Here is a 14618-nt window from a genome sequence, read left to right as displayed (position 1 = left end):
TGAACACATTTCTATATTTTAAGACCTTGGTAATGCATCCATAAACCAGAAAATATGTAAAACGGAGTAAGGATCACTGCAAAAAAAGCTGGAGGATAAATGCACCAACACTTCTCTTCAGCCCACTGAGTTAATGACTTTTACAACAATGCCACTAATTGAAGGAAATACAGAGGACACGGGTCTAATGTCCAACAATGTCCTTAGCATAACGGAGTCAACCCATTAGTATATTTCATTTCCCCCCACCAACATCATAAATGCTATTCTAAATGAGAGCTATATTGAAAAGTAAAATATACAAAGGCCCTTAAAAGTTACATTCATACATTGCCTTATGAACAGTAACTCTTAAATTTAAAAAATACTAATGATTATGTCCTTTTTATAGACAAGGATTGAGGTAGACAGAACTAAGAGCTAAAATCATAAGATTGTGATTCTAAATCCTGTGAAGTTCCACCTTCCAAATATTAGAAAAAAGCTTCTTAGAAATAGTTTTGTACCATGATCAGTTGTATGTGTTGATAAAGAAATACACATTCCCTAAACTAATAGTTTTCTAGGCATTTATAATAATACAGTTTGTCAGAGAGTTCAGAAATCATATTCCTGAGTGCAATACTATTGCCATTAAAAAAAAGTAATTATCGCCATGTCTTCAGAATCTCTTGCTAATCTGTTATTTCTTAATCTGAGCACATTTTTTGCATCATCTGTTTAATGTCACCTCTATTTGCACTATCTTAGAACCCTCAGAACATTATCACCATGCATGTCACAACATAACCCAAATAAAGATCAGGCTTCTTTCAGGACTACAGAAAGCTGAACTATGGATCTAAAGACTATTATTGCAGCTATCTGAATATGAACCTGAATATTTTTTAGTGTTTCTGAAAAGACTGCAACATGTAGTATTGAAATTTTATACTGTTTTTTACATAAGTAACTAACATTTCTTTGCAGGAAAGCAAGCATGAAAAGGACCTTTTCCATACTACTAAAAATTCTAAACACCCTACATTTATTGTTATATATTTGGGGATATCTTAGGCCAAAAAAAAAAGTAACAAAAAGCTACTTAATACAACTAGAATAGTCGGGCATTCGTGTGTTGATAACACACAACTTCCACAAAGTCTTAGCCTTTCCTGTACCTTTTCCCTTCTTTCCCTCCACATTATATTAACTTCTTTTGTTGAAAGCTAAAAATACTGAAATTTATTACTATCCACTATAGAGATCTCTATGACAAAGCCTTACCTAAATCACTTCCTGGCGTATTAAAATGACTGATTTGTGCTTCTGTGAAAGCTCATAAGAATTATCACAAGTGGGAAAGGTGTATCGTGTTTGAACTTTTTATGACTATAACAAGTACTATTCTCAACTTACGTATGTCATTCCAAATTTTAGCTTGTAAAAATTCAGGTTTCTGATCACATTGTGATCATAGAAATCAATAAAGATTGCTTTAATGCTTCTTCTGTCATTATGTTTTAACATAAACAGAGAAATAAAAAAAAGCCAAAAACATTCCAAGTGTCTAGTCTTGAATGTCTACATTCTCACACTCAATACTCATACTCAGCAGATATAAATACAGCTGCATTTTATGCATCTCATAAAAGATTGCATATGATCATGAAGTACAAGAGTTAAAAATAACCTCAATGCTTTTCCCAGTATTTTTAGCAGACTATATATACTTAATTCAATCCAATTTTCTGTAGTACTTTAGCAGTTTAGGAAAAACTTTAAACAGCTATTAAAAAAAAAAAAAAAGAAAGAAAAAAAAGAAAAAAAAGGGGGGGTGACAAATAGTGGAATACTTCTAATGGTATTCCTCCATGACAAGACCCTGCATCTTTTCTCTGGCTTCACCATATTAATGGCCCTCGGCCCACACTCAGCTGTGGCTGTAATTTCCATCTGTTGAAGACCGTGCACACATCGGAGCCGACCCGGCTGTTGACAGCGTTCCACCTCAGAGGAGAAGCAGCGCGGAGAAGCAGCACGGCAGAGAGCGCGCCTGGGCCTCCATGCCCGCCCAGCCCAGGGCGGCTCCCGGCCGCGCACTGTCCCCTGGCCCTCACGGCGCCGAGGGCCGGGTCTCTGCCGGCCGGCGCAACGCGGCGGGAGCGTCCCCGCCCGGCGCCGTGAGGGGACCCGGGGACGGCCCGGCTCCTCGGCGCCGTTCCCCACGCCCTTGGACTGCCGTAGCCCTCACCGGGCCCGTGAGGGAAGTGACGACGGCTCGCAGTGAGGGCCTGCACTGGGGCCCAGCCTGCAGGTGAGCAGAAATGGTTTGCACTGGGGCTCGGCTACGAGGGCCAGGCGTGGTCTCACAGGCTGGTTGCACAGCAAGGCAGCTCGGACAGGTGGCCTCGGACTGAGCAGACCCTGCCTTTTGGAGTTTGTGCTCCCTCTGCCAGACTAGCTGCAGACAGACTGAAGCACTTGAGTCCATGTCCCATCTTGGTTATTAAACTGTATCTCTGCTTTAAGTTGGTTTTTGCTCATACAAACTTGACTGGAGGTGACCTCATGCTTAACTGCAGCGGTTTATTGCACAATTAAATTTTCTCACCTACTTCACTGGCAAGGATTCTTCTTCAAAGAAGGCAGATAGGTGTACTTGCTTCTTAAAAGGCTGTGCTTTGTGAAAGCACTATGAAAAAGCTGGAGTAATGGCAAAGAATTATTAAAAAGGCTTGATCTCTACTTGATGCACTATCTGTTCTCAAAAATCAGTGTTGGTAGAGGCAGTTCAACAAGATTTTCCAGCGTTGAACATTGTTTAAGAGTAAGAACAAACTGCCAACAACAGGCAATTTTCCACTGCAGATTAATCTAGAATGATCTCATTCTGTATACTTCAGTGCACATAGAAGACAGAGACGAATTCTATAGATGCTGATGACCGCAAGAGGGAAGATCAAGGTAAGTCTCAGACAACCTGAAGAGGTAACTAAATAGTATCATTATAGTTACTGCAAAAAAACTGCAAACACTTCAGTCAAGAGGTCTAGATGATGTCAAAGAAACTGCTAGCAAAGAATTCCCATAGTTATATTTGAAACCTATCATTAAGCAAGTCCTCAATAGTCTGTCTTTTCTTTCATAGGCATTTATTAAGAAAAGCTTTTTACAAAGGTTTCACTGAACTTGTGAACCCATTCTTATCAAGCATTAATTTTCTGTCAAAAGTATATGCTTCTGCTGTTAGACCTTGAGCTATGCATTATTTTTTACTAATATTTTTTCAGTCTCTCTTAATTAGCTAATAAGTTACTTCTTACGGTTGTCTGAGACTTACCTTGATCTCCTCAGTTGCGGTCACCAGCATCTATAGATTTCTTGGCTGTCTTCTGTGTGCACTGAAGGTAATGGAACTAAAATAAGTTGGGGGTTGAGGGGGTACAGGTTCCTTGGCCTAGCCAGACTAAGCTTCCTACACAATTTGAGGAAGTTGAGAAATAAGGCTTTTTGTTCTCAAGTCCAAATATTAGTTGTATTTCAACTAGGACTAAGTTGAAATCCCAGCACAACTAGTGCACTAAACAGCTTAGGTCTCGGAAGTTTGGCTTGATGCAGTCAGCACTGGAAATTAAATCTTCCACACCTGCCCATATGTTCTTAATTTGACTGGACATGAATTGGTGTTCATGACATCCCCTTTAATCTGATCTGTTTGAACTGTCATCACATTCTGTTGTTTCAGTTATATGGAATCACAGAATGATTTGAGTGAAAGATCATCTCATTCCTATGAACGTTAAGATGTATGCGGAATAGTAAGTGCAGCCACTCAAAATTCCAGATATTTTGTTAATGTTTGAAAATCCACACCAGAGGATAGTACTGGGGTTGCTTATATGCACAAGAGCTTCATCTCAAAAGACAACTGCATACTGATGTGTATGTCTAAGAACACTCCAGGGCAGTAGGGATTTGGATGGCCAGAAAAGAGGCATATGGCTACCTAAATTCTGGGTGGCAGCTATAAAACAAGAAAGAAGGAAAGAACAGACTTTTGGAGGGGAGCAGTGAAAATTGACAAATTTGATTTGTATTCTATCGGTTTAAATTTTTTTGAAAACTGAATAGACAAAAATCTAAGATTAATCCTTCTGAAAGGGGCTACAAAGTTGACAGCTAATTAAATGTCAGTCATCCATGAAGCTGAGCAGGCCTAAGGACTGAAAATTAACATATTATAGAAATAATCCTGTACTACTTTACGGTCCTCACATTTTACTATTATAACAAAAAAATATTTTCAAGACTGCACAGACAAGCTCTCTGAGCTAAGAATAAACAGGACTAAAACTCACGCATGACATCAGTTTGGCCTCTTTGTTCTCACGAGCTTATTATTCTAGTGTAGTTTGGTGGGGTATTAGGGCAGTAGACAAAGGAGGCAGTTGTCTATTCAGTTCCTGAGCCAGTTGCTGCAGAAGTTGGACCACAGAATGAATGAAATATTGAGTTGTTGCTCTTTAAGTTAAGGAAAATGAAAACCACTCAGGAAAGCAGGCTTTCTGTCTCAACCTCTGACATGAAATGTTTTTTTATTAAACTGAAGGTTCAGTAGTTAATCTTTATTACCGAAATAGGCAGTTTGGCCACCTGTTTTCTAAAAGTATAAGGTATTCACCAACTTCCATTCACAGGAATTTAGAGCTGTTTTCTGAGCAAAGATCTTCACCAAACACAGGTGCTTGACCTGAGCATCCAAACTAATCAAGCAAAGTCGGCAAATACATATTGTAATATGCTACATATGAACACTGATAAAATCATTCCTAATACATGTAAACTAGCATGCCAAATCAGGACTACTTATTCCAGAATCAACTGTCACATAAACATGGTCTCATAGATGGCCTAATGACCATACGTTTAAATTCATGTCTGCTTTTGTTCCAGATTAATTTTTACCTGTAAAAAAAATCATTACTTAGAGCCTACTTGTCTCTGAATTGATAAATTCTTCATGTGCCTTAATAGTGTGTATGTTACTACCATACAAGAAGTAGAAGCTTGATGTCCTTCATTTTGTACACACAAGCAACTATGATAATCTGGCTTTGTATTTTGACTTCAGTTGCTTTCCAACAGATCACTTGATTAACAGTCAATGCAATAATAAACACGTGAAGATTTATTTAAAATATTTCCTTGTAATCTGATCTGTATTTCCACTGCTACAAATTACACAGCAGCAATTTGAGACCCATGACTAGAGAGGTGTTTCATTTAAAATTCCTGTTCTCAGAGCGCTGGCATTTTGACAGAATGATTTTACTTATGCATCTCAATCCAAAGGTAATTTTCATTGCTGTTTCTTTGTAAGCATGGCAAATTAAATCAAAAATATTTTTTTCTAAATCTTCATTCTGTGAAAAGGTAGTGAATCTATTTTATTTTGTCACTAACTTCAGGAATATTTTTGTCTCTATAAATTAAACATTTAGTCTTTCATAAGCTTAGTTCTTATTTAAAAATCCAACTTGTTCAAGGAAATTGAATTAAAAAATATATACTTCAGTCTAAAAGTTATGTAATAACCCCTGCATTGATTCTATGCCCTATCTCCTATTAACCTGTTAACTACAGCAAAAGCTGTAATGTAGCCTTCTGGAGAGGGGAAAGAAACTAGGCTTTGGTATTTCCACTAGCCATGGAGCTATTTTAATTTTACTTATTGATGTCATTAAAAGAAATCTGAATATTTATACTTGCACAAAATGCAAGTTTTCAGTTAAAAGAGCAATCAAGAAGGGGGTTTTGTCCTTTGACTCCTCTTTTGTCACAGTAGTACTGTTTATCACATGATCCCTTTGGTATCCTTTCCAGGACCAGGGACAACATGTTATGCTAATGTAAATCCATGAGAGTTGGCTGGCCAGAAGGTTTGTTGCAACCAGAATATACAGCATATGCATCCTGTATTCTTTTCTTCACTCAAAGTATTAATTCTTATTGCTCTACTTCATGCCTGGAAAGATATGGCCACCAAAGGAGACCTCCAACAAATTTTCTTGCTATCTGCTTTTACTGCTCACTCAGGATCTCCAGTTAGCATCTCTGTCGCAACAAGCAACTTCTCTCTCTGTCTGTTCAGGCTCAGATCTAGTAATCTCTACTCCTACACACCCTGAGTTTATCACTCAAATGGATACTATTATTTTGGCATTTGCTTTTGCACAGTCACTGATTTTCAGGAAACTTGCAGGAACACAGATTTCTATCTGTCTTTCAAAACGGGTTGAAATTGGTCAAAACAGTAAACAATGGGACTGGCAAGGGCATTTGTATGAGCCTCATTTCTTTGGGAATGCGCAACTGAATTATGTCTCTCAACTATGCTGGTGCAAGCACTGTCACCTCTGCAGGGGTCAGTGGCTCAAGATACAGGGTAAGCAGAGATAAACAGTAGCCCCCTTTCAGAACACACCTCCATCAATGTCTGTCTGTCCATCAGACCTGGGCACATCCATTGCTAGGATTTCACAAGAAGTCTGTAACAAAACACTGGAATTTATGTATGCTAACTGTTAACATCACACCTGTAAGTATGAAAGAAAAAAGAATCAATCAATGGCTTACATAATTATTCCTGTCTTTTTCAAGTCAAAATAAGGTGACAACCAGGAATGGCAGAGGTTGAAAGTAAACCTTACTGGAAAGGCAGCAGGAGGCAGATGTTTGCAAGGACAAAGGAAAAAGGCAGGCAAAACCACACAGGTATTTTTGAGAGCTGTGAGTTTCTGATATCTGCAAAAGATCATTCCCAATATAAACTGAGGGATGTTGTGGGAGGAAAAATTACTTAGGGCTATGGAAAGAAATACCTTAACAGAATTTGTTTCAAATAATTTTTAAAATATTTACTCTGATCTTCATTTGAAGTTAATTTCCTCAGCAGGAGCAGAAGCTCTTCAAGGTGTACCTTAACACAAAGCACTCAAACTAACAGAGTGGCTTACTACTTAGAACTAAGCAGGTAAATTGACTTTATACAAGACTCAGGTGTACAATTCTTTTAGCAATCATCTAGACAAAGGAAAAAATTGCCACGTGCCGTAAATAGTTTCGGAAAGGTTTCATTTTAAGTAGGTAATTGGTAAAAGGCTGCTGGCTCCTGGCATTTGCATGTTTCCCAGCAGCATGGTACTAGCTGCTTTGCTGTCCTTAATGGATGCATACAGACAACTGCACACTCCTCCAAGAATGTGTACATATTGCTATTTTTTTATTGCAGATCATTGGATAAGATGCTGAGATAGATAAAGCAGGGACTAATAATAAAAAGGTGAGCTGGACAGGAACAAACGCAGATCCAAACCAATGTGGCTAATCCAACGTTCTCCCTTTATTGTTTACAGACGGTAGTTTTTATACACTTCCAGATAGTTTACAATCGTGAGCACACTCTCATTGGCAAGCAAACATTGTTTGTTCCTGTCTTAAGGTGGCTAAAGTTTCACACTGCAGACCTATACTAATCCACACCTAGATAGCTCAGTACACTGTGTTATACCTTAATATAACTTCTGACTGCGCCACAAACTTATTCTTAGCTGCGCCACAGGCTTTCAGGCCTCCAAGGCCCACATCTGAAGCCTAGGCTGGGGTAGCTCAACCTTCACTTTAAATATATAAATCACGAACATCCAGATCGTGACCTCTTTCTCTCAGAAATTCTTCTACAGATAGATATAAATTTTAATGCAATATTTTTTGTACAAAATGGAGATAATTTCTTCAAAATAATGAGACTATTTTTTCCTTTTTTTTGCATTATTCCTAAGCTTTCTTCCATTAGTTGTGTTTCCATGTGATAAAGACACAAGTTTCTCGTGTTTATTCTTTTTTACTTTGACAGTTATGACGGTTTCTCCTGAGTCTTGATTTGTTGTCTCTAACAGGATACTCTTTTTCCTCATTATAATGTACCAGTGGAGAGAAGCATTTATTTGGCAAAAGTAGGCAAAAAGAAAAGAAATAGTTGGTCTAGTATAGTGTTAAACAAGCTACCCTACTTCATATTTGGAGGACTCCCAAATCAATCCATATACATAGAGGAAGCAAAGAACACAGAAAACAATTTTACCAACTTCAGAAAGAGGCATGCAACAGAAGTTGGATGGAATAAGCAGACTGTGATTAAGTGAATGATGGCATTAGTCGTTATTTTTTCCCCTTGTCATAATGTCATTTTTTCTATGGGCAATGGACTTAGCTTACAGTGCAGGACTTTTTTCCAAATGCTATATCAACAATACTACAATGTCTTAGCATGTGAGTGAAGGTGAGCACAGAAAGCCACACCAATGTCACCAATATCGCAGGTCAGGTTAATAACTACCCATCTAATGAAAAGTCACTGCAAAAAGCACCAAACTTATTAGTAAACAAATTGTTGGAGAGGTGTAATTTAACCTTTATTTTAGTCTGAGGCCAAACCCAGCAGTCTGGATCCTTATAAAACACTTAATATTATTCCAGGTGGATAGGCACCAGTGAACCCGAGGCTTTGAACATCAATGTTATTCAGACTTCAAAAATCCCGTGTGAATCTTCAGATGGTGCTGGGCTTTTAAAAGTCTAGAACTGTTGTCTAAATGAGCTGTGACAGAAATTCTGAGAAGGTGTAACATGCAGGCTCAGTTTTAGTCTGGTCATCTGTGGCCTTCCTTCCTTCCTTCCTTCCTTCCTTCCTTCCTTCCTTCCTTCCTTACTTCCTTCCTTCCTTCCTCCCTTCCTCCTTTCCTCCCTTCCTCCCTTCCTCCCTTCCTCCCTTCCTTCCTCCCTCCCTTCCTTCCTCCCTCCCTTCCTTCCTCCCTTCCTCCCTCCCTTCCTCCCTCCCTTCCTTCCTCCCTTCCTTCCTCCCTTCCTTCCTTCCTTCCTTCCTTCCTTCCTTCCTTCCTTCCTCCCTCCCTCCCTCCCTCCCTTCCTCCCTTCCTCCCTATTTGGATTCAGGGCCATAATCAATGTTAATTGCATATATTTATTTTGGATGATTGTTTGAATTACTCTTTATCATAAAATAAATATTACCTGTAACCGGCTATGTTAGAACTGGCAATGAGGAATGCAGATTGATGATTTTGAAAGGAGTACAATGTATTTGTTTTCACCTCTCACTTTCAACTCTTAGAAGTTGGTTATGGAACTAAAGTTATGTGTTTGCTTTTCTCTGCATCATTTCCTGGCAGTCATGCTTATTTACTAATGTAAGCAAAATAACCTATAGTTTTGATAGCTATGATACTAAGTTATTTAACTAAGGCCATGAATGTGCCTTAAATTATGAGAAATTCTGAGAAATTATGAGTATATTTTACTGTATTTGTTTTTTATTTTATGAAGGGACAATAATTCAGAGGCTGTATGTATGGCACCTTCCAAAAAAACTACATTCTAAATTTAATTGTGCTAAGTGTAATCATGGGAATCAAAATGTATTAGCGTAAGAAATTTTAATTCTGCACAATAAATAGAAGCAGGCTGAGTTATGTTATAAAAATTTCAGATATAAGCTTTCTTTTGTGAGACCTTTATTTTGCTGTTCAGAGTTAATCAAAATCTGGGATTTTAATTTCACAGATAAGCAATAATCCATAATTCAATCCACTTTTCCTCAAACATAAATATTTTTCTTACTGAATCTACATTATTTAAATTCCAAACAACATTGCTTGTTCAGCAAAATGCTAAATTCTTGCTATAGTCTGAGATTAGAAGACAGATGATCTTGAAGAAGAAGCAGGAGACAGTTAAAAAATCCATGACTGATTTCAAACCTGACAATTCTTAATGGATTGAGACTCAGAAGGCATAAAGTGGCATCAGCCTTTATGACTAACTGAATAGAAGTCTCTATATTTTATTAAAATAATCTTTAATATTGATAATGGCATAGAGACAAGGCAAATCTGGTGTTTTGCAGTCTGGTGAAATTGCATCCATTTACATGGATACAAGCCTTATTAGCAAGGAATACAAAGAAAAGTAGTACATTTATTAGAAGATGCAGGTGCCATGGATATTTTCAAAAATTAAAGAGGTTAATTTATCCTCAGTATATACACTCAGCTATTTCAGTGATGCAGTAAGTGACCTTGTCCTTCTCATATAACGACCAAAAAGTATGCACAAATTACATAATAAAGCAGCATAATGAGTTACAACAAAGCAATTTCTCAAAGGATATTTAAAAGCAGTTTGAGAGTATTAGGATTGGTGTGATACAGTTTGTCTTGTAGTGTGGTCTTTCCCCTCTTTGTACATCACTGGGAATCAGTTAATGAATAATAATTCAGTTATAAAATTGCTTCAATGTGTTGCTTTCCAGAGCAAGATCTACTCACGTAAACAGCAGTCCTCTCAAGAGAATGGAGAAATAGCGTCCTGGGAGACATCAAAATCAGTTGTTACTGCAGCCCGATGTGTCTAATTATGATTTCACCAGTCAGTGCTACTGTGTCAAGTGGTGCTAATAAACCGTTACAACAAGGAAAAAAGAAACCGTGCTGTATCAGCGAGGGAAATGGGTACTGAGGTAGAAAAAGGGGAAAAAAGTCACATAATGTTATGTGAGTACACAATAGAGGAACTGAGCCTGGGATATGTTTCAGAAACCTACTTCTAACCACATATGGGTATTTTAAAGTAAATAAAAGTGAAAGCTTTTTTTTCTCTTTTGTTGGTGTACTATTACTTTCTTTAGTTTTTGTACATGACATCTTGGCAATGTATAGTTTTAGTGATTAACTGATAAATGCCACCCCCACAGGTTGTTTCCAGCCCCACCCGCTGGTCTGAAACTCACCATTTCCAGCGAATTCTGGAGTTGGTTCTGTATTTGGTGCTGACTAAATTCTTCCTATTTTTAGGCTTGAAAATTCAGGTAACGGCTAAATGCATTTCATTTAACCAGGATTTTTTCTTTTCCAGGATTTCTGTTAAAGCAGGGGTTATTTTACAGATGTTTGGCAAATTCCCTCCTGCAGAGTCGTACTATTTTCTAACTACGACTTGCGGGCCCGGGCCCTCCGGGGGGACGGGCGCCACCGGGTGGATTGCCGCGGTACAGCCGCGATTTGCCTCCGAGCGGGACCTGAGTCTTGCGCTGCGTCACAGAGTCACAGAATACTCTCCGTTGGAAGCGACCCGCAAGGATCATCGAGCCCTTACGCACTTACGTCTCAACAATCTTCACATTGGTCTCCTGTACCTAAGGATTAGAATTCGGCCTTTAAAAACGTGATGGCCTTTTGCTGAGACCACTGTCCATCCAATGGAGAAATTGTCTTTCATAGTCTCCTGTGCTGTTTTCTCACTACTTTGCTTGATATTGGGGTTTAAGACCATCTTTGATTTTCCTATATTAGAGCAGCAGTTATCTCAAAAATATCCAATGGGTCAATACAGTTTATGTATGCTTCATGCTACAGATAATATGAAAGAAAGTATTATGAAGGCATTGGCTAAGGCAGGATGGATCACGTAGGAAGCATCATTAAGGCAAGAGAAATATGTTCAACAGAAAACTATATGTCTTAGAGAAGAAAATATAATAGATCAGCAAAAGAAAAGTGTGATTTCAAACAATTTTTCTATCCGGATTTTGGATGAGGCTTTCATTTATGCTCATTAACATTCCAAATAGGTCCTTAAATTTTAAATAATGTCTTGGATGTGAAAATCTATATGTAAAAGTTATCTTTTCATCCAGAAGAACAGTTTGTTTCTGTGAAAACAAACTAATTTTTCATGTGTGAATATGTCTGATTATTAATAGTACAGGCAATGGTGTTTTAAAAGAAATAATACTATTACCTGGTTTCATGAATATTGAATGATTTTCAACCTTTTTCTACGTAACAGCTCACAATGACAGAACCCACCCTCCTTATTTTCTCATATACATAGCCTAGCCAGTACTGTAAGGAGATTTCATAAAAGATAGGGATTTTACTTCTCCTAGGCAAGGATCAGTTGACCATGAAGAGATGCAGTTCTTGTATTACGCAGCAAATTCCTCTTACAGATCCAATTATGTAAGAATGATCTGGCGGTCCTGTGTTTAGCCTAACGATGTGTTTCCTGAGTTTCCCATTGAGGATTTGCATTTGTGTTCTTAATTTACTTCTTGTATAGGAGCATCAATGGCTGTTATACTTTCAATGCCCAGCCCGTGGGTGCTGGTTGGCAGCAGCTCAGCAGGAGCCAGATGATGACAAAAGGAGATGGTCCCTCTGAGCTCACTATCGGTGCAGCCTCACCATGTGGTCCATGTGCAGCAGTGGGCCCCAGCGTTGGAGAATGACATGAAGGTCCTCTGGAGGAGGCAGCTGAGCTGGTGAGGGGCTGGAAGGCATGTCCTGGGAGGAGCAGCTGAGGGATCTGGGCCTGTCTGGTTAGAGAAGGCAGCTGAGGGGCGACCACTGGGCTTTTTACCAATTCCTGAACAATGGACATGGAGAGGCAGGTGTTGCGCTCTTCTCCCTGGGATCCAGGGACAGGACGTGTGGGAATGGCTCAAAGCTGTGCCAGAGAGGTTCAGACTAGACACGAGGGAACATTTCTTTGTCCGGAGGGTGGTCACATGCTGAAACAGGTTTGCTGGAGAGGGAGTTGATGTCCCAAGTATTGAAGAGACATTTGGGCAGTGACCTTAAAAACAAACTCCAGCTGTTGGTCAGCCCTTGAGAAGTCAGGCAGCTGTACTAGCTGATTGTTGTAGGTTTTTTCCTACTGAAATAGTCCTTTCTATTTGAAACCTATTGGCTGAGTACAATACCCTTGGTTTAAAATGTCCATCCATTCTTTTTGTTTTTCATAAGTAAATTAGATGGCTATTAATTAGAACTAAGATTTAGTGCATTTATACAAAAGCATTAGGACTATGTACATTTAAATAAAGGGAATTAAATTGCTTTCTAGTTTTGCATGGGTCTCACTGGGAGCAAGAAATACAGCATACATTATACAAGCAACTTGACTGTAGGCTTCTCAGTATTTGCGAAATGAAAAAATTACTGTAGTTAGTCCAGAAGAGTGGCACATCTCAAGGTAGTCCATGAGTAAAAACAAAGCTACATTTCCAAACCAGTGAAAACAGATATTCCCAATTTGTTTCCAGAGAAAACTGTTTGTTTTCAATAAATTATAAAACATACATTTTAATATGCGTCAGTGGTATCCAAGCCCAAGTTCCTATTGCAAACATGGGACCAGAGTGCTGCTACAGCCAGCATCTTCATATCAATTTTATTTTTTGCTTCTTTTAACACCTTGTATTACAAAGATTTATGAGTATGCTAACCATTATGGTTTGTGAGAAGATCCATAGCCCCATAGCATATCAGAGCTGTTGCTTGATAATTAGTCTAGAGAGCTAAGAAAGAATGTCACAGGCTGTCTTATAGAGCATGTCAGTAATATTGGTAAGTGTAAGTTTAATATTAGTCAGTTACATATACAAAGCTTATTTACTTGAGTGAAGTCTGCAGAACCACTTCCGAGATATCAGTAATCACACCACTAGCAGATACTAGAATCTGAGGAGATGTCACTGTCTGCACAGGTGTCCTGGTTTAACCTGGACAGAGTTAATTTTCTTCTCAGTTGCTGGTCCAGTGACTGCTGTATTTTGTATTTGCCATACTATTCTCAGTATGAGAATAATATTGATGTTTTGATGCTTTTGGTTGTTGCTCAGCAGTGCTCATCCTAAGTCAAGGACTCTTCCGTGCTCTCTCAGCAAGGAGGTGCACAAGAAGCTGGGGAGAAGCATGTCCAGCACAGCGGATCTGAACTGGCCAGAGGGATGCTCCATACCACAGAGCATCACAGGATGTGACATGCCATGTTAATATGTATGAACTACAGGTTCTGTAAATGCTTATAACTAAAACTTCAATTTACAGGTTCTAAGTGTGAACTCATTCGAAAGTACTCCAGTGACAAAGGGGCAACTTCCTAGGAAAAAAAAAATTACATTACATCCTTTCCCTACCAACCAAGATGGAAGACAAATGCTTATCGTCAGTTCTTTATTCCAACAGTTGTCTGTATCTGAATTTCAAACCCATTTGTATGCTGGTCTTTGTTAGGAGCAGTAAATTCTTCTCTGTTGCCAAGAAAACCTTATTTTGCAGTGATTTGTCTACTTTCTTGCATTGCACATGCCTCCTGTACATAAAAGAAGTCGGAAATACTCAAACAATTGTCTCTGGAGATCATGATCTCTGACCTTTATCTGCATTTAACAACAGCTTAAATTCCTCATTTTGTTCAGCATAGGATTCACACAAAAGTTTTCTAAATAGGCTTTACCAGCTGCTATTCAGAGCTGCTCCCATTGTAAAAGCTTTTCCCCCTACATTTCATTGTTTTAGAAGTAAAATGTTACTGGTTGTATTTTTAGAATGTTTTTATCCTTTGCATCTTTTATGAGAAGTGAACATGCTAATAGTCTGTTATGCATTTTCTTTCTATGACTCTCTGCCAAACACAGCTAAACCATCAGTCAAAACACTAAAGGTTTTTATGATAATAATAATAATTTGAATAGTGGTTTTAAAAATGCAGTTGTT

General features: G+C 38.5%; 1 protein-coding gene and 1 long non-coding RNA gene across 14 annotated transcripts in view; one reads left to right on the top strand and one right to left on the bottom strand.

The window, feature by feature from the left end:
* BAZ2B (bromodomain adjacent to zinc finger domain 2B) overlaps nucleotides 1-1968 on the bottom strand; it is a 118841-nt gene extending 116873 nt beyond the window's left edge. For 8 of the 13 annotated variants that reach the window (XM_068194998.1, XM_068195011.1, XM_068195000.1 and 5 more), the window contains exon 1: nucleotides 1836-1967. In XM_068194998.1, the coding sequence (XP_068051099.1) occupies nucleotides 1836-1935 (100 nt within the window). In that variant the 5' untranslated portion in view covers nucleotides 1936-1967. Of the gene's footprint in view, nucleotides 1-1835 lie in introns of all 13 variants that reach the window. The other 5 variants (XM_068195003.1, XM_068195014.1, XM_068195016.1 and 2 more) reach the window with 2 other exon arrangements.
* A 1245-nt stretch (nucleotides 1969-3213) lies between these two features.
* On the top strand, nucleotides 3214-13095 carry LOC137476729 (uncharacterized). The gene is made up of 2 exons (XR_011000557.1): nucleotides 3214-6756; nucleotides 10370-13095. It is a non-coding gene; the product is annotated as an uncharacterized lncRNA (long non-coding RNA).
* Nucleotides 13096-14618: the final 1523 nt, after the last annotated feature.

The sequence above is a fragment of the Anomalospiza imberbis genome, chromosome 7 (assembly GCF_031753505.1).
Source record: "Anomalospiza imberbis isolate Cuckoo-Finch-1a 21T00152 chromosome 7, ASM3175350v1, whole genome shotgun sequence".
Classification (NCBI taxonomy): Eukaryota; Metazoa; Chordata; class Aves; order Passeriformes; family Viduidae; genus Anomalospiza; species Anomalospiza imberbis.
The sequence above is the reverse complement of the archived record's forward strand: the minus strand, read 5'-3'. Positions and strand labels throughout refer to the sequence as shown.